The sequence below is a fragment of the Solanum lycopersicum genome, chromosome 9 (genome assembly GCF_036512215.1).
Source record: "Solanum lycopersicum chromosome 9, SLM_r2.1".
NCBI lineage: Eukaryota > Viridiplantae > Streptophyta > Magnoliopsida > Solanales > Solanaceae > Solanum > Solanum lycopersicum.
Window position 1 is genome coordinate 63,127,356 of NC_090808.1, and position 21,739 is coordinate 63,149,094.

Below are 21,739 nucleotides of genomic sequence, written 5' to 3' on the forward strand. Positions count from 1 at the left end.
GGCGGATCTTGTGGTCAGCCTATTGTTTACTTTGTTTTTTCGATGTTCAAACAAGATTCCTATCTGGATTTTTTAATGCAATCTTTCCCCCCCTTTTTTTGGTATTAGATACTGCTAATGGGTTTGCTTTGATTAATAGTTTTTTCAGTATGTTGGGCTTCAATTAATTTGCAATTACTGGAAGATAAAAATATGCTCTCCTTCAAAAGTTGACTTTATTCATCTTATGTGTTTGCATGGAAGGTTCCCGTCTTAGAGTGAGTTCTTGCTTATTTCTGCCTGCTGTTCAGTTGATTGTGGGAATTAGCTATCCTTCTTGGCTTTCGCTACCCTTTTTCATTTGTAGCTGTGTGGGACTGGTTGATTTGTCTTTAACAAGCAACTTTTTAGGTCTATTCAGGTAATTGTGTTGATGATCCTTTTATATTCATATGTATTAACATCTTTTATCCTTTTGCTTCTAAATCCTAAAGGGTTTTATTTTCTTCTTTGATGATTTTGTAGGGGGTGGAAGCTACTCTGGCTATATTCTGGTTTCAACCTTAGCCTGCTTTATTTTTATCAGCTCCGTATTCCATTTCCACAGATGTTCTACGTAGTAGCTGATTATATTGGTTTCTACAAAATATCAGCGCACTCTGATTGGCAAAAAAATTGTTCTGGCCTTTCTCTTTTGGCATACTACTACTTGGTACTCACATCTTCAATGCTAAAAGTCACTTATACAATTGATTAATGCTACTTACATGATTGTATATCCTCTTTGTACTTCCTGTGACTTTGGATCTACTTATGATATTGAAGCATTGAAGTCCTTTTTGTGTGCATTCCTATTGCTATATATATGAGGAGTTTCTTGACTGACCTTAGCCACATCTTTTGAAATCTTTATCGTTTGTCATCTCTTAAATGTGTTTTATTCCTTGTATAACCGAATAGAGGGTGATTTCAATTTTTTTTGAGAGAAATGAGGCTTTTGCTGAGTTGTACTAGTTAACAAGGAACCGAAGATAATATGGTTTTACTGTCAAGAACGTGTGTGTTATTTATGGTGAAAGAAGAGTTCAAAGGCCCAAATTGTAGTATTTGTCATAGTGTACGACAAGTTACATAACTTTTACATGACACTTGATGTATATTTGTATATAAACCTTCACTATCTATGTTTTAGCTCGCTCTCCTTTACCTTCTCCGATTTCATGAAGACCTTCTTGACAGGGGCCTTCTCCCTTTACCTTCTCCAATCTCATGAAGACCCTCTTGACAAAGGCCTTCCACAAATTAGAAGCTACTAGTTTCCTGCAGGTCTTTATATTCCTGTAGCAGAACCCTTCTTTGAGGACTACAACTCAGCTACTTAGAGAGGTTGCATTTTCTCACTTTTTCTGAAGGAAGATATGGTGTAGATATCGAAACCTAACCTCAAGTTAATAGTGTAAAGATGGATCTTGGGCCTAACTCAACCCCAAAAGCTAGCTTATGAGAGAAGGATTGTCCAAATCCATATAAGTAAACCAAATTCCCATCCCTTTTCCGATGTGGGAATTCTTAACACTCCCTTGCATGCCTAGACCTCGTTAACTGGAGCGGGGATACTATAATATGGGGGACCAACATCGGGGAACAAAAAATCGGGATGGGTCTGGCTGTGATACCATGTAAAGATGGATGTTGGGTCTATCTCAATTCCAAAAGCTAGCTTATGAGGGGAGGATTGTCCAAGTCCATATAAGGAGATCAAATTCCCATCCTTTATCCGATGTGGGAGTTCTTAAAAAATAGCTTATGTATATTTTGTTTAGCCTTTGACAGATCACATTCTTTTCCTTAGCCCAAGCATGGGCTAAGGCAGTGACACTCGGGCTGAGGAATCTTGCCTATATTAGTTCCATATTTTGGTGGTGTTTACCATCTTATTGAAAATCATCTTATTGAAAATATTAAACTATTGTGGAGGACATACTTATTAAGGGAAAAGAACTATTTGGGATGGGTCACTTTATGAATTTAATGAGGTCTCAGCATAACTTAAGATTTGATCTGCAAACATTTACAAAGACCTGAAGCTTAATCAGCAGCTTGTGCTATTTCTGAAGAGTCCCACATCAGTAGTTTAACAGATGGGTGGTCTTTTTAGTATGACTTGGACAATCATCACCTCATGAGCTAACTTTTTGGGTTGAGTTAGGCCCAAGATCCATTTCTTATTGGCGTTTTATAATTAAGTCTCTACCTTAATGCCTCGTGTTGTTCTCGGCAAGTTGGTCATCGCAAGATCTATTTGTAAGCTTAAATGCAGATTCTTACATGTTTGTTTAACTTTGTGTGTCCCAGGGGTATTCTTTTTCTTGTGCTGGTGGTCATATAAATATAATTATGTAGGAGCTAGACACCTATGTTTGAAGAAGAGTCTCTGTTGAAATATAGGGAGAGGTGGAGACTACTGAATCAGTCGGCTCAGCTCTGAACATGCTATGTGATAACCTAAATTAACTCTCCCTTTCCTCTCCACTCTAGTCTAAACATTCTCCTAGTTTACCGAGAACTTTTCTGACGAAGGTCCAAGGGAAATATGGACTTTTTTCATAATTTTGCTAAACATCAGGAGCCTTATAAAATCCCTTAAGTTCTTGTAAATTAATTTCTGAAACGGTATTCGACAGCAAGGCCAAAGTTGATAAATCTGCAGAGAGTAAGAGCTTATTTGTTGGTACCATGCTATATCATCCTCCCCCTCCATCTTCCTTTATCCTAGTATCCTATATCAAGTTTATTGTTTTTTTTTCTTTTTTATTCAACCTTTCCCCTATTTCCTTTGGTGGATCATCTGGACATTCTTAAGGGGTACTATTCTAGGTGCTCTTATTACATGGAATTGTCTTAGGACTTCGGCGCTGCACTAGTTTATTTTGGAAGATTGAGAGGGAAGAACTTCTAATTTGGCCTAACTTCTGGAATGATCCAGCTGTGATAAGTTTGTGTTAGAATGGTTTTTTGATTTCCATTCTCATGTGATGCTATTCATTTAAACTAATTGTAATCTCTCTTGCTGTTTTAAAACAAATGCATTTTGTCGTTCATGCTCAAAAGTCCAGGTAGTTGGAGCAGATAACAACGCGATTTTATTTACCGTATGCAGATCTCTTTCATTGAAGGTGATTTGGAGGAAATGTATCTCATTATGACCATGACAGATGGAAACTTGACTGAGCGTCTTCTTCCCTCGAGGCATTCCTTTTTTGTTCGTGAATACAGGTGACTACTGCAGTGTTTATATCTATGGATCTATCCACTTGTTTATCTTATTTTCAGTGCTTTCTACGCCTATTGGCATACAGAGTTACCTTAAAGCTTCCATATGCATTTTTTCCTGTGTTTGGAAACAGTATTTTTGTAGTTTGCACAAGATGATCTCATGATATACATGGCACATAAAAGAGTTCTTGAGTTGCAACAAGGTCAGTGTCAAAATTGCTCGAGTATGAGCAGTAGTCTTGCCAAACCTTTTAAATTCCTTATACATGTAGCATCCTTGCTATGGCTAGTGAGCAGTCCAGTGCACAAAGCATCCAGCGTATGCAGGTCCTGGTAAGGGTCGCATCCCAAAGGGGTGTAATGTTGACAGTCTATCCTAATGCAAGGATTAGTGGCTACTTCCATGGCTCGGACCATCCTTGCTATGTCTAGTGATGGAACATAAACCTTATTTTCCTTCCTAGAAACTTTTGAAAGATCATATTTTGACAACGTCGACTACATTTCCTCCTTTGGTTGTGAATCTGTCCTTTTCTTTACTGATGATTAAGGGAGAGTTTCGTTTACCTTTATAGCTTTCCATTGTTTGAATTTCTTGATGGATACATCTTATGAAGTCTTTGCTCAAAACATATATACTTTAATGTGATTGCAGATCTGGTGTGAGGCATACTAACGTTTTGTTGAAGAGGACAGTTTTCCGAATTTTCACCATCAACTTTTTCACGTACGGCTTCCCGGTACATGTTCTTAAACGACTATGAATTGTGGTCTGCTTTCCTTTTTTTTTTTTTTGAAAATGGTAATGTGGTCTGCTTTCTCTTTTCCTCTTTGATTTCCCAAAGAAAGCCTCCAAGTAGTTGCAACTTATATGCTCCAAATAGATTGCGACATGAAATGATGTTCTCGTGATTTTCAAGCCAGATAAAATGAAAGTGGTTCCCTGGAAATCCAAACTGATTAGATGAATGCGGAAAACCCGATTTCTTCCCTCACCAAGACCTTATAATTATATGACTTCTCAAACAATGCATCTCTTCCAACCCCATCTCCATGAATCCTAGCAAGCATGTGATGTACTTTTCTTGTAAAGCATTTTAATCACGCCTTTCAATTCAACTACTTTCAAGTTTTGAACGTTCCTCCTAGCCCCTATGTCCCAAAGTATGCTGCCTTCTTGTAAATACTGGATCAATTATTTAGTTATTGTCAGCATAATGATATTCTCTAGAAAAGCTCCCAGGAATGATTACCAATCTTCTTTCTCTCTCCAACTTTCTAGGACTGCAGAAGCCCATTTTTCCGGCAACTCCTACCGAATCTAAGCCTCCTTTTTTCAAGCCAACAATAAGCACCCACTGTGATTATTGCGTACAATTTAGCTCTTAGGATGGAAGAGAACAGAATTTACTTCAAAGCAGGCTTCAAATCGTTCGATAAAACCAGATGGTCCACGGGCAAGTCTGAATGGTACAAATGGATTGAAAGGAGCTGGAAGATGATGCGTAGATCAGTTATGAGCAAGAAATCTACGGAATGGATCTGCTTCTATCTGAAAGAGGCGCCAAAGGAACAAAAGAAGGAGATTGGGAGGTGGAAGTTTTCTGAACGAGTTGCAGAGCATTTTTAAGCAAGAAACATGATGAATACGGGAAATATATAAGCATAATAACTCTAAATAGCGGGGGAAGGTCAGGCTTAATTATTAGAACTTGCATTGGATGCAGTGTGGTTGGACCATTGGCATGCAGAACTTTATCCACTCATCCCCGAATTCCATCTTCAGCATTACAACGTCCAACTCGTTTTAGTTCAAATGGTCATAGGCCTTTCCACCATTTTGTTTATGCAAGATCCTTAGCTACTCCATATTTCCTCTTGAGTTACCAAAGCTGCATAATGATTTCTCTTTTTTCCATAAACACATTCATAGAGGAAAGTTCCCCGTGGATGTCTTAAATTGAGTTTTGGAGGATTTGTGAGTGAATGACAAATTTCTTTGAAAAAGACCCTCAAATTACCTCTTCATGCTAGAATTGAGTTTGAGGCTAATGCAACTCCAAAAGTTAGCTCATGAGGTGAGGATTTTCCTAGATCAATAAGGAGATAACATGTCCTTTCTTCAACGTATGTGGGACACTTGAGCGTCGACATCATAACATGGGGCCCTAACATTATTTAGCCAAGAGTAGAGATGTTTCTTGCTTCGACACAACCTCAAAGACAACTCATGAGGTGATAATGCTTTAGACCAGTATAAGTAGATGACATGCCATCTAACACATCGAAAAGCTAGTTTCTTCTATAAAAACTTGTTGTATAAAGAATTGAAAAAACAATCACGTTTTTTTGTAAATTACTTTGCAAGAAGTCAAAACATGTTCCAATTTCCAAATAAACGCCACGTTTTATTTTACCTTCTCAAGAAAAACCCCGGATAAACAAACTAATGCCACCTGTAGTGATGTTCGTCCTTTTAACAAATTCAGTTCTTTTTTGATAACCGAGAAAGCTATCTGTGACCTGCCCTTTGGACCAACTACAGCCTTCTAAACTCGGTTGACGATGGGCCCACCCCTCTACCGTTCTCCACTTAAATACCGGGCTTCACTTTGCATGGTGTGGGGCTTGAACCTGCGACCTAAGCCACAAATCCTCCACCTTTTGCCACTCGAGCTAGGCCTTGGGAGCACAAATTCAGGTTTTGAACAATCTTTTCCTTCGGAAAATTAACCCTTGGATTCATTCTGAAGTGCGAGGCGCCACTAAATCCAACTTAGTACCAGTCATTTTCTTTGATATTAACCTTTCAGTAACATATCATGCTGTGACTTAATGGTGATTTCAGTTGCAAAATTTAAATGCTATATTAATACTTAGTTTATTTGTAATGCCACATTATCCTTTCAAAATTAATTTAGTTTTCCTTGAAAATGTAATGAAAACATTCCAATGAAAGTTATATCCTCATATCCCATCAGAAGAAGGGGATCTAGGGGGCGGAAGAGGGTTTGAACCCCCTTCATTAAAAAATTACACTGCATATGCAAAGTCAAATTTGATTTTTATGTATATCTCTTCCATAATGAACCTAGAAGTTACATTTTACCAAAGGTTGTTGGCTCCCCCCCCCCCCCCCCCACACACACACACACACACACACCTTTTTTTTTAGCTTTGGCGTTCTCACAACTTTGATGTATTACTTTTGGCCTTTGACATTCTCCACTCCTTTCAATTATACTTTTGTCAATTAACATACTGATGTTGAGTACAGAATATGTATAATAATATTGATAATTCAATCCTTGCACCTTTTTTAAGAACCACGATGATCTGCAAAGATAATATATGATTGAAGGGGCACTAATTTGGAATTGAGAAAAACCAAAAGTAGTTCAAATAAAGTAGAATGTTAGGTTGCTGCTCTCTTTATCATCCTTCAATTTTTGCGTTTTTATCTTTGTATATTTTGTGAACCCCGTTGGTGAAAATCCTGCCTCCGCACTGCTCATGAAGTATTGGTGATACAAGAAGTATTGTCATTGAAAACCTTAATTGTATTCTTTTGGGGTCCCAGTGAGGAAGGAAATGATTATTTTCTAACCTTTCTTTGGTATGACATACTTTTCACTTTTTCAAATTTTGATATGTATCATGTAATCTTCTCATTATGTATCAAATATAGCCACTGTATTGAATCCCCATGACAAGTATTTCTTACCATACTTGTTTATATGATATACTTTTGATACGATGTGACAGGTCTCCTTGTTTGCCCTTTCTTTCTGGAGCTTCCATTTTGCAAGTGTGTGTGCATTTGGACTGCTAGCATATGTTGGCTACATTTTGTATGCTTTTCCGTCCTTGTTTCGTCTTCATCGGCTGAATGGGTTGCTTCTAGTCTTCATTCTTTTATGGGCAGTCAGCACATATATATTCAATGTGGCCTTTGTTTTCCTCAACTGGAAGCTTGGGAAGGTATCCTTCTACTTTGCTGTTAGATTCTGCTCATGTTTTATCAGTTAATTCTTGCAAGTTAACAAAGTCATTGGATTCTGAACTTTTAGGACATGGAGATCTGGGAGATGGTTGGATTGTGGCGTTATCCTATTCCTGGCTTCTTCTTGCTTGCACAGTTTTTCCTCGGAATCCTTGTTGCAGTTGGGAATCTCGTAAATAACTCTGTTTTTCTGTGCTTGTCAGATGAAGAGAACCAATCATCGAATGACAGCTTCAGTGAGGAAGGTACCAATGGCTACTTTAATCTCAATCAGATATTACAAAAATGTCATCATAGTTACTCAGTCATGCATCAATACTCTACTCTAAACTGGTTGAGTTAGCTAAGGCTACCTTAGTATTTTTACAGTAACTTGTCATTGTTGTGTATATGAGTTGCGGAATAGCTGGGCTTCCTTAATACAAAAAAATTGAACTATTGACTGTCCAGATAAAATATATCTTGATATTCATATACATGCTGTATTGATTGAAAAGAGAGAATGTGACAGTGCCAAATTGTGGATAACGGTTCAGCCTCCATGTACAATTAATTGAGGATGACTCCATTTGCTGGGTTGACTCACCTGTCATGTTTGGCCCTAGATTTGTGATGTTGAAATAACTTGCTTATACAGCTTAGAAAAAAGTGGCACGAACTTTTGTACTGCTAGGAGCAGTGTTTTCAAAAACGCTTTCTTGGGTGAGCCCCGGGCGAGTCTCGGGGGATGTACCAAAAACGCTTTGGGTGCAAATTGAAGACGTAGATACATAAGACTCCTACAATTTGGGGCGTAAGCTCCAAGCATAAAAACATAAGACCTGGACATAAAAGTGTACACGTTGGGCGTTATTATTATCTATTTTTTTTTTGGTTTTTGAACCTTTTTTGCTTAAATTATATTTTTTATTATTGGTTAATGATATTTCTCAAATAGTAGTTGCAGCAATTCTTTTCTTCATTATTGCTTATTAATACCTTTCTCAAATAAAAATCATAATATTTTTTTCTATAATATTATTGGTTATTTATTAAAATTTATTTGTAAAGTAGTTGAACATTTGACTTTTGCTTATTTTCTTAGCATTAAAATTATAAAATTGAATATACATGAGACTACGCCCTGTAGATCCATAAGACTTACATCCCATGTCTCGGAGCTTATGTCTCGCCCCGTACTGCATAAAATGTCTCGTCTCACGCCTCCGCCTTTTAAAGCACGGGCTAGGAGTATGAAAGTTCTAAAAATATTGATATGCATATGAATAAGTGTGGGTGTATATGTATTCTTCAATCCTCATACTTGCAAATGTTGGCAGAATTGCTAAAGTAGAGTTTTAACTGGTTTTGGGTGCTATGGGATTAATAGGGGTAATAAATCAAACTTCATTTTTATCTCACTAGTTCTGTGTGTCCAAATTGGATGTAACACACCGACCATGCAGGGCTATAATGTCTTTTGTTTGGCTAGAAGCAAACTGTTCTGTCGCTTCAACGAAGTGTACTACTATCATTGCTGGACTAAGAAATTTGTCGATCCACTGTCTGAATAGGTGAATCATGGTCACTTGTTTGCTTCTATTGCTTCAGTGAACATTGAATGCAAATGAGCTTCATTGTTTTCTGTACATTAATCAGCTGGAAGAGTCATATTAATTGAGTATTTGAGTGGGCCATGTATCTGGCTATTTTGGATACTTTTGGTTAGCTACACGTTTAATTTGACGTTTAAAACCTTCTGTAATGTCATTCAGTTCGGCTAGGCCAACTACTTTAGTAGAGAAGCATCTAAATTATTTTTATTCCTACTTTTACCCTTTCTGTCAATGTTCCAATTCCCGGAATACTGATCTCTTCATTTAAAAGATGTAGAAGTTGTTTGGAGCCTATCATTGCAGCATGTCAAGTCTTCATAATTAATTTGTTTGCCTTCCCTTAATTTATTTGTGATTGAGAATTCTCTTGATTCATAAAGTGGGTGCAAGATGATTTATAAGATTATTTCTGTTCTATGCTTCTTAATTTTTGTGGCTCCCACTTAGGTTTTTCAGTTTTTCCCTAGCACTTCAATTGCATCACTGTGTTTTATCTTCTGCAATTGCAGTGAAAGAAGAGACCGAAGTATTGATTGTGGCAACAGTTGCCTGGGGATTACGAAAATGTTCTCGGGCTATTATGCTAATTCTGATATTCATTATTGCAACAAAACCTGGATTCATCCATGCTGTATATAGTAAGTAGTATTGATTGTTGGTGTACTGGATCCAAAAAGATGTAGTTTGAAGAAGATGCTAATGTAGAGCATGATCTGGTGCATGGTGTTAACTTATTGTTTTATTGTTTCAGTGATATTCTTTTTTGTTTATCTTCTGAGCCATGACATCAATGAAAAGATGCGCCAGTCTCTAATACTTCTATGCGAGGCTCATTTTGCTGTCCTGTATATTCTTCACCTTAATCTAATCTCTCAAACACTGGAGCATAAAAGCTCATGGAGTATGGCGGTCCTGTCTCAGTTAGGTATGTTTTCTTTTGATTTGTTATCTTGATTTCATCTACAGGATGAATAAATAGTTCATTTCTCTCTGCTCTCGCACATTTTCTTTGTCTACTTCATTTGTTTTTCTTCTTTGTTTGATGCATCCTTCCAAACTCCTGCAGGTCTACTCCAAAGCGATAGCTATTACGATTTCCTCGAGATAGCAGTGCTTGCATGCTTCTGTGCAGTTCATAACCATGGCTTTGATACATTATTCTCGTTTTCAGCCATTGTGCAGCACACACCTTGTCCTCCTGTGGGATTTAGCATTTTAAAAGCTGGGTTAAACAAATCAGTCCTGTTGTCAGTTTATGCCTCTTCCACCAATAGAGACCACAATCCTGATCATTCACATGGTATGGATTTTCTCTTGGCTAATTTGTGATTGTTGTATGTTTCTAATGGGAAAAGAAGCAATTAAAGTCATCAGTAATTGTATATTTGCTTGTAATATGGTAGTAGCTAAAACATATTTTAGAAAGAGTGATTGTCACCTAATTACATTTAAGAGGGGTAACCATAGTGAAACAAACTTTATCCTTATTAGAGGATGGGGTACAACCTTATATAAGGACAGAAATTACCAGGAGAAGCCTTTACTGTACAGCGTAAGTTATTGATGTAAAGCGTAAGGGTAGAGCAAAAAAGGAGGAAACTTTTGGGTATTAAAGGACACTAACCAACTAGCATTTCAAGAAAAACTTCGGGGGGAGGAGTATGAGACTGTTAGGTATGCGTTGGAAGTCATTATTATATTTTTAGTTGTTTTATTTATTATTCTAGAATAGGGTATGTTTCATAGTTTTATAAGGATTAGATTAAGTTAAGTTATTAGTTTGGAATGGGATTTAGGTCTCCTACTTTCATAAGAATCAGATTTCCTATTGATGTAATAAGACTCCTATTTAAAGGGGTTGATGAATAAATCGGTAAGTCATAATTCAATAAAAATCAAGAGATCAGAGTTCTCTTCTAATGAATTATAAGGTTTCAGCCTCCCTTTAACGAGCTGATTTATATATCGCCCTAAAGATTCATAATAGAGACCTTGAGGGGGATGCAGTTATTTTGTGGAAGGAATGTTAGGTTGAATAAAAAGAGTAGCAAGTGAAATATGAGGTATGTCTAAAGGTGTAGGACCTTGACCACAATAATCCTGATCGGTGCAATGTGGAGGTGCATAGAGTTATTAGAGCTAAAAGGAAGTGTCATAGGTAGTTACCAAAAGTAGAGGATGAAGAAGTCTTTGAAGAGTACAATAGTGCTAAGTGGGAAGCTAAGAAAGTTATCAATAAAGCTCGAGGAGAAGTCATATATGGCTTGTAGCAAAATCTAGGGACAATAGAAGGGGATAAATATATTTAATATATCAAAACAGAGAGAGAAGTGAGGACTTCTCTTTTAAACTAAAACTTTTAGTTATCAAATTGACAAATATGTACAAACTAGCTCATTGGACTATGGAGCTAGATCTTACAAGAAATGAACACTGAAAACCTTAAGGCTGTTAAAATCTAGAGAAGTAAGGACTTAAACCAGGTAAAGTGTCGTAAAGACAATTCCCAATAAGTATTGACATGCTATAATGAGATCAAGGAGAGACTTAGAGGTAATTTTGATCAATTGTTCTAGTCATAATGGCATTCTATGTGTATGATAGAGAGTTAAGCCGCACTCATAGGTTAGGCTGGCAGAGGTATATGATGCCATGAAAAGTATGAGGGTTAGAAAACATGCAGTCTAAATGGTATACAGTAGAGGTTTGGAAATGTCTTGAGAGATTGGAGTAGGATGACTTGCCAAATTTTTTAATGTTATACTGAGAAGTGGTAGGATACCTGACAAGTGGAGAAAGAGTATCCTGATTCCAATTTATAAAAACCAAAGGAGACATCCAAAGTTGTGCTATCTATTATGGAAAACTAATGAGTTATACGATGAATCTCTAAGAAAGAGTGTTAAAGTGTAGACTTAGGGATACTACAAGTCCGACAGATAAGCCGTTTAGATTTATGCTGGTAGATTTTCAATATAGGCTGTATTTTTTTGCAAAGGAAATTCATGGAAGTTTCTACGAAAGGAAAAAAGATCTACACATGGTGTTTATTGACCTAGACAAAACATATGATAGACTGATGAAAATCCTTTGGTGGTGTTGGAATAGAAATATTCATGTTGAATATATGAACGTCATAAAGGAGATGTATGAAAGAATCAGCAATAGCGTTAGAATAATAATAGGAGATTCAAAGGATTCTCCATAAATGTTGGTTTACACCAAAGATTGACATTGAGCTCATAATCTTTATATTGTTATGGATGAGCAACCCAACATAATGCAAGATGAGGTCTCATGATGTATGCTATTTGTTCATTCTATTGTGCTAATTTGACAAACCAGCGTGAGTGTTGAAGACAAGCTTGAACTATGGAGAAACACTCTAGGAAGTACGAGTTCTAGGATAATTAGTAAGACCGGATATATGCATCACAAGTTTAGTCAAAAGTGAGATTAGATGGCATTGCCGAGCCTAAGTGCGAACAATTCACATATCTAGACTTTCTGTTCTAAGAGAATGAAATGATAGATGAAAATATTACACATAAAATCATAATCGGATGGATTGAAGGATGTCTATCAAAGAGAAAGTTAAGTTATATAAAACATGTATATGACCAAACAGTGTCATATGAGAGTGAATGTTGGGCTGCTTATAAATCCTAAAACATATCCACAAGATAAGTGTCACAGATATGTGCATGCTAAGATGGATGTGCGATCTTATAATACTAGACAAGATTAGAAATGACCATATTCATGCGAAGTTCAAGTAGAATATATCGAGGATAAAATGAAAGAAGGTTGCTTGAGATGGTTTGGTCATGTCTGCTAAATGCACTGGTCCGTAGATGTAAACCATGGTAAGTGAAGATGCACTAGGTTGACCTAAAATACTTTGGAAGAAAGTTGTCTCGAGGACCTACAATCTCTTGGATCCTGCGACTTAGCAAAAGATAGGGCACAAAATAAGAAAAAGATCTATACAGACAATAATTATTAGTTCAGATTGTGTTTTAGTCATGTACATACTTTTATATTTCATCCTCTATTTTTATTATTCTCATTTTCAATAATATTGGACCAAGATGAGTTTAAAGGTTCACTGTTACCACTTACCATTCTAAAAAATGAGTTTCAAAGGAGTAACATGGTCTGTGAGGTTACATATAGCAGACCCCGACTTGCTTGAGACTTGAGCTTAGTAGTAGTTACTAATATTCGATCTAGATGTGCTTTCTCAGGTGTAACCTTCTTACAAGACTGACATTCAGTATGTGGATGTCTTTAGCAGACGAATCGATTGATTATATTTTGTAACTTAATGGTTACTTATAAAGTTTTCTTTGTTAATGTTGGGATATTGTCCTCATACGTATTGTAATGTATTAAAATTGTTGCTTTAATTACTCCTGTTTTACCATCTTATCCTAATGGTGTTGATTTCCTTGCAGAAAAGAGGATAGCTTCATATCTCAGTGCCATAGGGCAGAGATTTTTGTCTGTATATAGATCATTTGGAACCTATATAGCTTTTGTGACCATTCTTATCACGGTATATCTGGTGACACCCAACTACGTGTCTTTCGGGTACATCTTCCTTCTTCTGTTCTGGATCGTTGGAAGACAACTAGTTGAGAAGACCAAGAGGCGCCTGTGGTATCCACTAAAGCTCTATGCAATTTCAGTGTTTGTTCTCATCTATAGTTTGAGCATTTTCCCCACTCTCGAGGCCTGGATGTCCAAAAGCCTTGATATTAAGGTATACCTTGGCTATAACCACGGAGCATCACTATTTGAAAATGTATGGCAGTCTCTTGCAATCGTAATTGTGATGCAAATGTATAGCTATGAGAGGCGACAAAGCAAATTCATCCATTCAGAAGATCCTGGTCCATCACAGTTTGGGATATTCGGATTCATCAGACGGTTTCTCATTTGGCACAGTCAAAAAATTTTGTTCATAGCTCTGTTTTATGCATCATTATCTCCAATAAGTGCATTTGGGCTTTTCTATCTTCTGGGTCTTGTCCTTTGTTCAACCCTGCCAAAAGCTTCCCGAATACCGTCTAAGTTGTTCTTGATTTACACTGGATTTATAGTGGCCACAGAATATATGTTTCAGATGTGGGGTAAACAGGCTGGGATGTTTCCTGGACAAAAGCATTATGCTTTATCTGTTATCTTGGGCCTCGAGGTGTATAGACCAAGCTTTTGGGGTCTTGAAGCAGGTTTGAGGGCTAAAGTGCTTGTTGTTGCCGCATGTACACTTCAGTATAATGTTTTCCATTGGTTGGAAAAGATGCCGGCTTCTCTTTTGAATGACAATAGATCTGAGGAACCTTGTCCACTGTTCGTCTCAGAAGAAGATGTAATGCCTTTAGTTCCTGATGGGGAAAACAAGCCAGTAGCAGACTCCAATGAATTTTCTACACAAGGGATGCGAACATCAAGCAAGTCATGCCCGTATTTCGACCAGAGTCTCTATCAATCATCTGATGGTGTGTCCTCTAGCAGAGGAGTCTCCGAGTATAGAAGTAGAAGTAAATATTCTTTTGGTTCTATCTGGGGAAGCAGAAAGGAGAGTCATAAGTGGAATAAGAAACTTGTTGTATCACTGAGAAAAGAAAGACTTGTAATGCAGAAGACTACCTTGAAAATTTATTTGAAATTCTGGGTGGAGAATATGTTCAACCTCTTTGGGCTTGAGATCAATATGCTTGCATTGCTTCTCACCAGCTTTGCTTTACTTAATGCCGTCTCCTTGATCTACATTGCCTTACTAGCTTCTTGTGTTCTTCTGGAACGGCGAATCATTCGTAAAGTTTGGCCGATTTTTGTATTATTGTTCACTTTGATTCTTTTGCTTGAATACTTTGCCATGTGGAAGAGCTTGATGCCTTTAAATCAGCACCGACCAAATCAGACGGTACATTGTCATGATTGCTGGAGCAGCTCGGATGCATACTTTGATTATTGTAAAAAGTGTTGGCTTGGTACGTCTTTTCATTAATATTAGCATTATGGTTTGTTACCCCACGTTTGATTTTTTTCACCTCCATGGATTTCCCTATTTTCGATGTTCCTGTTTCTTTTTTAAAATAAGGTAAATTTTATCAGTCTTGGAACAAAGCCTGTATACAAGCGGTATACCAAAAAGAAGCGATCCTACTAAAATATTATGATCCTTTACAAAAGACATCCTATAATCTTCTATATAAACAGGAGCTCATGCGTGCAACGAAAACAAAAAAACTAGGAAAATTAACATTCCTTTTTCTTTTCCATCTTCCTTCAAAGTAGTGCAATTCTATCTGTCCCTTTTTTATCCTGTTATGGTATCCATTTATGTATGCAGAAGCATTAACTTATTCGTTTCCAGAACCCATACCTTCATGGATTTGAATTCACTAACTAGGAGAAAATCAGAAAATCTAAGTCCTCTTCCCTCCTCACGGTATAAGTTAGCACAAATATGTAATTTCTGAAGTAGACATTTTCACTGACACAAAATATTGAGATGAATAAATGTAAGAGGGTCTAATGGAAACAATCTCTTCTTCTCCACGAGGTAGGGTTATGGTCTATGTTCACCCTACCACTTACTACATTCTATCCTTCCCATTCCCGACTTGTGGGATTACACTTGGTATGTTGTTATTGTTGAACAAATAATTGCTAAAAGAACAATGGATTGATGCCTTTTCTTTTTGCTCTTAAAATTTGGAGCAGCTTCTTTTGCGAATTGTTTTGATTATCTGACTCGATATTTAACACCTGTAACTTGTAATGTGAATATTTTGACAGATTTTTTTTTGTAATATATGATCCGAGCTGTTTTTGGTTTTTCCTTCTGACAGGGTTTACTGTTGATGACCCTCGAATGCTGATCAGTTATTATGTGGTTTTCATGCTTGCATGTTTCAAGCTCCGTGCTGATCGGGCCTCCAGTTTATCAGGGTCATTTACATATCGTCAGATGGTCTCACAGCGCAAGAATTCTTTTGTGTGGCGAGATCTTTCATTTGAAACCAAAAGCATGTGGACCTTTCTTGACTACTTGAGGCTTTACTGTTATTGTCATCTTCTAGACCTTGTGCTTGCTTTGATACTGATAACGGGTACCCTTGAGTATGATGTTCTACATCTTGGATATCTTGGCTTTGCTCTGATCTTCTTCCGGACGAGGCTTACGATTTTGAAAAAGAAAAATGAGATATTCAAGTATCTTCGCATATACAATTTTACTGTCATAGTTCTCTCTCTGGCCTATCAGTCTCCATTTATCGGTGATTTTAATGCGGGAAAATGTGAAACTGTAGATTACATTTACGAAGTGATTGGATTTTATAAATATGATTATGGCTTTCGCATTACCTCAAGATCAGCTTTGGTCGAGATCATAATCTTTGTGCTTGTCTCACTGCAATCGTACATGTTCTCTTCCCCAGAATTCGAATATGTGTTCCGTTATCTTGAGGCGGAACAAATTGGTGCTGTTGTACGAGAGCAAGAGAAAAAAGCTGCCTGGAAAACTGCACAGTTACAGTACATTCGTGAGTCTGAGGAGAAGAAACGCCAGCGAAATTTGCAAGTGGAGAAGATGAAGTCGGAGATGCTCAACTTACAAATACAGCTTCACAGTACAGATGCAATTTCTGCTGCCACTCGTGGTGAGACTTCTCCTCCTAGTGAGGGTTTAAAGAGGCGGAGGAATTTTTCAGCTCCGAATTTAGAGGAAAGAAAACCAGATAAACTGGAGATGAATGTTAATTCAGACTCTTTTTTTACTCATGATTTCCCTGAATCGCCAAATAGTACCAGGGAAGAAAGCCCATTGGCAGCAGAACTTATGAAGCACCCAATTGAAACTTCTTTGTGTGAAATAAGTGAAGTTGAAGAAGATGCAGGTGATAATGCTTTAAACCTGGACAAAAACAACAAAAGAAAAGGACAATCTAAGGATAATCCGTTAGTTTCTGCGGTACAGTTGTTTGGTGATGGTGTTTCTCAAGTACAATCCATTGGGAATCAAGCTGTAAACAATATTGTGAGCTTTCTAAACATTCCACCAGATGACTCTGATTCTAATGAGACTTCAACTGCTGGAGATGGAATATCTTATGAGAGAGAGGGTGAGAATACTCTGTACACTCATCTGGACCGTTCTACTTCTTTGCAATCTGATAGGAGTAGAACGTCTGAAGCAGCAAGTTTGCAAATTGGGAGAATATTCTACCACATCTGGTTCCAGATGCGTTCAAATAATGATGTTGTGTGCTATTGTGGCTTTCTTCTCGTCTTTCTTTGGAACTTTAGTTTGCTTTCTATGCTGTACCTGGCAGCTCTCTTTCTGTATGCGCTTTGTGTGAACACTGGGCCAAGTTACATTTTCTGGGTTATTATGCTAATCTACACAGAAATATACATTTTGATCCAGTATATTTATCAAATAATTATTCAGCACTGTGGTTTTAGCATTCAGTCCACTACTCTTCAAGAGCTGGGTTTTCCTACCAAAAGGATAACATCATCTTTTGTCATTAGTTCACTGCCACTATTTCTGGTGTACTTGTTTACCCTCATACAGAGCACTATAACGGCAAAAGATGGTGAATGGTTTTCTCTAGGATACAGTACTTGGAAAAGTAGACTTTTGGACCCAAAGGAGGACATAGTGGCATCTGGGTGGATTGAGAAGGCGAAGAAGCTCTTCCTTCCATTCAAAAATATGGTGAAAATGGTGATCAGAGGCTGTTGTAGGTATTGGAAATCACTAACGCAGGAGGCAGAATCTCCACCATACTTTGTCCAGTTGTCCATGGATGTTCACACGTGGCCAGAGGATGGAATCCAACCAGAGAGGATTGAATCTGGAATAAATGAAATTCTAAGGCTTATGCACGATGGTAGATGCAAAAATCGAAAACCTAGCAGTTGTTCTTGTTCTAGTAGGGTCCAAATCCAAAGCATCGAAAAGAGTAGTGAAAATCCAAAAATTGCATTGGCTGTTTTTGAGGTGGTTTATGCCTGCCCATTGACAGAATGTCCACCTGAACAGTTCAAATCACTCACTCCAGCTGCTGACATAGCAAACGAGATCCGTGGAGCACAAACCAAAGGTGTTGTTGAAGAAGTTGGATTTCCATACCCTATACTCTCCATCATAGGCGGGGGTAGAAGGGAAGTTGATCTTTATGCTTATATCTTTGGTGCTGATCTGAGTGTGTTCTTCTTGGTTGCTATTTTCTACCAATCTGTTAAAAAAAACAAAAGCGAGTTCTTGGATGTTTCCCAACTTGAGGATCAGTTTCCCAAGGACTATGTATTTATATTGATGGTAAGCATGTTTTACTTTTGTCTATTTCATGCTTTCAGAATTTTTTTTATCAAAGATATTGATCACTGTTGTGGGGTAAACCAGACATGAACAACCTTGTTTTGACTCTACTGGTCAAATCTCCAGTACTTACCAACTAGAATGTAGATCACCTATCCTCTATTTTTCTTGCATATTGACATGCTTACATTTTATTCATACGTCCACGGAATTGCAATTTATAGGAATATGCCTAGTGATTCTTCTCTCCGTTTCAATTTGTGTTATACTGTGCAGAAAGCTCCTATAACCCGGCTGAAATAATAATACCTGCAGTATGATAATATGTCGCCTCTGACTTTCTTCTACGATCTTCTGCAGGCAATATTCTTCTTGATTGTGCTTGACCGCATCATATACCTCTGTTCATTTGCCACAGGAAAAGTGATCTATTACATTTCAAATCTTGTTCTTTTTACATATGTTGTCACGGAGTATGCTTGGAATATAGATGCACAGCAAAGTGCTGCTGGATTAGCCCTCCGTGCAATATATCTGACAAAAGCAGTATCTCTGGCACTGCAAGCCATACAAATCCGCTATGGTGTTCCTCACAAGAGCACATTGTATCGCCAATTCCTCACCAGCAAAGTTGCTCAAATCAATTATCTAGGTTACCGGCTATATCGAGCTCTTCCTTTCCTGTATGAATTACGGTGTGTACTGGACTGGTCTTGCACTAAAACTTCATTGACAATGTATGACTGGCTGAAGGTGAGATTCTAAATCACCAAATCCCCCATTCCCCCAAAAACGTGTGCGCACACACACAAAAAAAAGGATATTAAAAAAGGCTGGAGAGGATTTGCAAGTCTGGTTTACAACAAGGCCTAATTGCATAACTATCTATCTTGACTTGGTGTGAAAATGTCCAATAGCACCAAGGAGGAAATATTTTTAAAAGAAGTCCCTTAATTTGGTTCTTAAGTCAGAAGGGTGAGCGTATCTGTCTTATTTTTAAAACGAGAAGTTCTTCCTGAGACTGATGTTTTGATACTTTTTCTAGTTGGAAGACATAAATGCAAGCTTGTACCTTGTCAAATGTGATGCTGTTCTGAACAGAGCTACACACAAACCAGGGGAGAAGCAGACTAAGATGACCAAATTCTGCAATGGAATATGCTTGTTCTTTATATTGATCTGTGTAATCTGGGCTCCCATGCTGGTAAGTGGTTTGTAGCCGATCCTCAGATCTATGTGCTATTCAATTTGCAACCCAAGATTTTCATTCAGATAAAAAGATTGAGTATACAGCAGTAATTTTCGTTCAGATAAACGGTAACATATTTTAAAGCACATTATGATGTCTTTATCTAATCATGTTGTTGAACCACTGAAATGGATGATAAAAAATGGAAATAATCGATTCCGCATCAGTGCTTACATGACTGGCCAGTCTGAGAGTATCAATTATATCTACTAATCCCATCAATATTACCGAACAACTAGTAGAATTTGTCTTACTCAAAGGGATGGAATTTTCATCACATTTTTTCGTTCTTTTCTCCTTCAAGCTTACATTGGAGAAGTCCTGCATATGTTTCACGTCCATCCAATGCAACAAAGAGTTTTTGTCTTTGCATTGGAAAGTTCCTTTCTACTTTACTTCTGATTCTCTTTTAAGTCTTGAAAATCAGGAGATTTTACTAATATTGTATGGTATAGTCGGACTGATTTTATCATAATAATTAGGAATCTGAATTTTCAGGGGACTTCTCTTTTATTATATTAACATTTCAATAGGACTTTTCTCTCTTCTTTTCTCACTCTCTTTTTTCACATGGTAGCAGAGCTTCTAAATCCTGGTAAAGACTTATGTAGCTTCCGCTTATTGTGGCAGTCACTGGTGCTTGTTATCAGGGCAGGTCGCCTATACCACACCCTTAGGGTGTGGTCCTTCCATGGACCCTGCCTGAAAGTGGAATGCTTCGTGCACCGAGCTGCTCTTTTACCATCTGCACCTCGGAGGCATTATATCTCTACTCTCTACCATTCTGGGGGCATTACACCTCTTTCAAATGTCCATCTCAGGACTGCCTATTCTGTCTGTTCCTCTGAACACTTCTCCAGCAATTTTTCTGTCACCATGGCATTTTCTGTTTGCTCCTCTTTCTTCCTTTTCCAGGTTTTCTGTTCACCTTCAGCACCACTTAAGCTACGCTGATGGTACCCTGGAGGCAAACTTTTCTCTTTCTAGTGTTGGCTAGATATATAAGTTTGACTTCAACTGATGGTGGATCACCTTTTGTTTTGAAATGTCCACAATCTTGTGTGTTGGTTTTTAGTCTTACAGTTCCTTTCTGCTGTGCCAGTTTGTCTGTTACATGACTTTAGTATTCGTAAGAGGCTGAAATCTAAATGTAAATGATAAAGTATTGTTTTGTGTTACAATTTATATCTGCATTAACATAGATATAAAGAAAGGAAGACAAATGGGTAAGAACGATATCAAAAGATGACATTTATTAGCAGTGTGACCATATGTCTGAGATCTGAAAATTATTGTCAGGCATCCCAGCTTGTTCAAATTTTCCTTTCTATAACTTCGAATCGTTTCTTGGAAGTACGTGTTATGATCTTATAAATTCAGAATATTGAAGCTGTTCTTCGGTGCAGATGTACAGCAGCGGTAATCCAACTAACATAGCAAATCCTGTAAATGATGTGAGGGTTCAGCTTGATATCAAAGAAAAAAGTGGAGGAAGGTTAACCCTCTATCAGACTACTCTTTGTGAAATGATTCCATTTAATCAGCTCCATGATGATTTGAATCTTGACCCCAACGGCTATCTTTATGCATACAATATAAATGATATCCAACTTATCTGCTGTCAACCTGATGCAAATACTCTGTGGCTGGTTCCGGATGTGGTTCAGAGAAGATTCATTCTGTCTCTGAAAGATATGGAAGTTAAATTTTCTTGGGTTCTTACAAGGGACAGGCCTAAGGACAAGGAGGTTGTGAAATACGAAAGAACTCTTGACCCTGTGGATTGTCCAAAGCCTTGGGAAGTTAAGGAAGTTTTGAATGGTTCCACCAATAGCTTCCGTGCATCTAATATATATCCTAGATATATTCGCGTGACTGGTTCTGGGGAAGTTAGGACTATTGAAGAGGAGGTAAGCTGGTCTTATTAAATTGAATGTTTCTATGTTATTTGGATTTTCATGTCACGAGAAGGTAGATAAATTTTAACAATTTTTTAACATTTAACTTTGATTGATATAGTAGTAAGCAAGCTGTTGGCTAAAACTACTATCAGATTAATTTTTGCATTTCATATTCTTGTTTGTAGCCAGCTAAGATATTTGTCCCATTAACTGATTTTTATAGGCAAATGGTGTTAGCGCGGATATCATTTTAAATCGGGGAGTCTCTGAGTGGTGGTCCTTCCATGATATCAACTCACTGGATATAAAAGGCTGCGGAGGGTTGAGAGGGCCTATGGCCATAATTGTATCAGAGGAAACACCGCGTAAGTAGTTTATAATTTTTCACATAGA

At 37.5% G+C, this 21,739-nt stretch overlaps 1 protein-coding gene across 1 annotated transcript in view; it reads left to right on the plus strand.

The window, feature by feature from the left end:
• LOC101266159 (piezo-type mechanosensitive ion channel homolog) overlaps nt 1–21,739 on the plus strand; it is a 29,515-nt gene that overhangs the window by 7,087 nt on the left and 689 nt on the right. Inside the window, exons 5-19 of the mRNA XM_010328318.4 lie at nt 244–400; nt 505–691; nt 3,140–3,255; nt 3,911–3,995; nt 7,021–7,236; nt 7,326–7,503; nt 9,363–9,491; nt 9,605–9,778; nt 9,920–10,153; nt 13,311–14,852; nt 15,717–18,196; nt 18,557–18,949; nt 19,242–19,400; nt 20,852–21,355; nt 21,570–21,711. Of these exons, the coding sequence (XP_010326620.1) occupies nt 244–400; nt 505–691; nt 3,140–3,255; nt 3,911–3,995; nt 7,021–7,236; nt 7,326–7,503; nt 9,363–9,491; nt 9,605–9,778; nt 9,920–10,153; nt 13,311–14,852; nt 15,717–18,196; nt 18,557–18,949; nt 19,242–19,400; nt 20,852–21,355; nt 21,570–21,711 (6,696 nt within the window). The remainder of the gene's footprint in view (nt 1–243; nt 401–504; nt 692–3,139; nt 3,256–3,910; nt 3,996–7,020; nt 7,237–7,325; nt 7,504–9,362; nt 9,492–9,604; nt 9,779–9,919; nt 10,154–13,310; nt 14,853–15,716; nt 18,197–18,556; nt 18,950–19,241; nt 19,401–20,851; nt 21,356–21,569; nt 21,712–21,739) is intronic.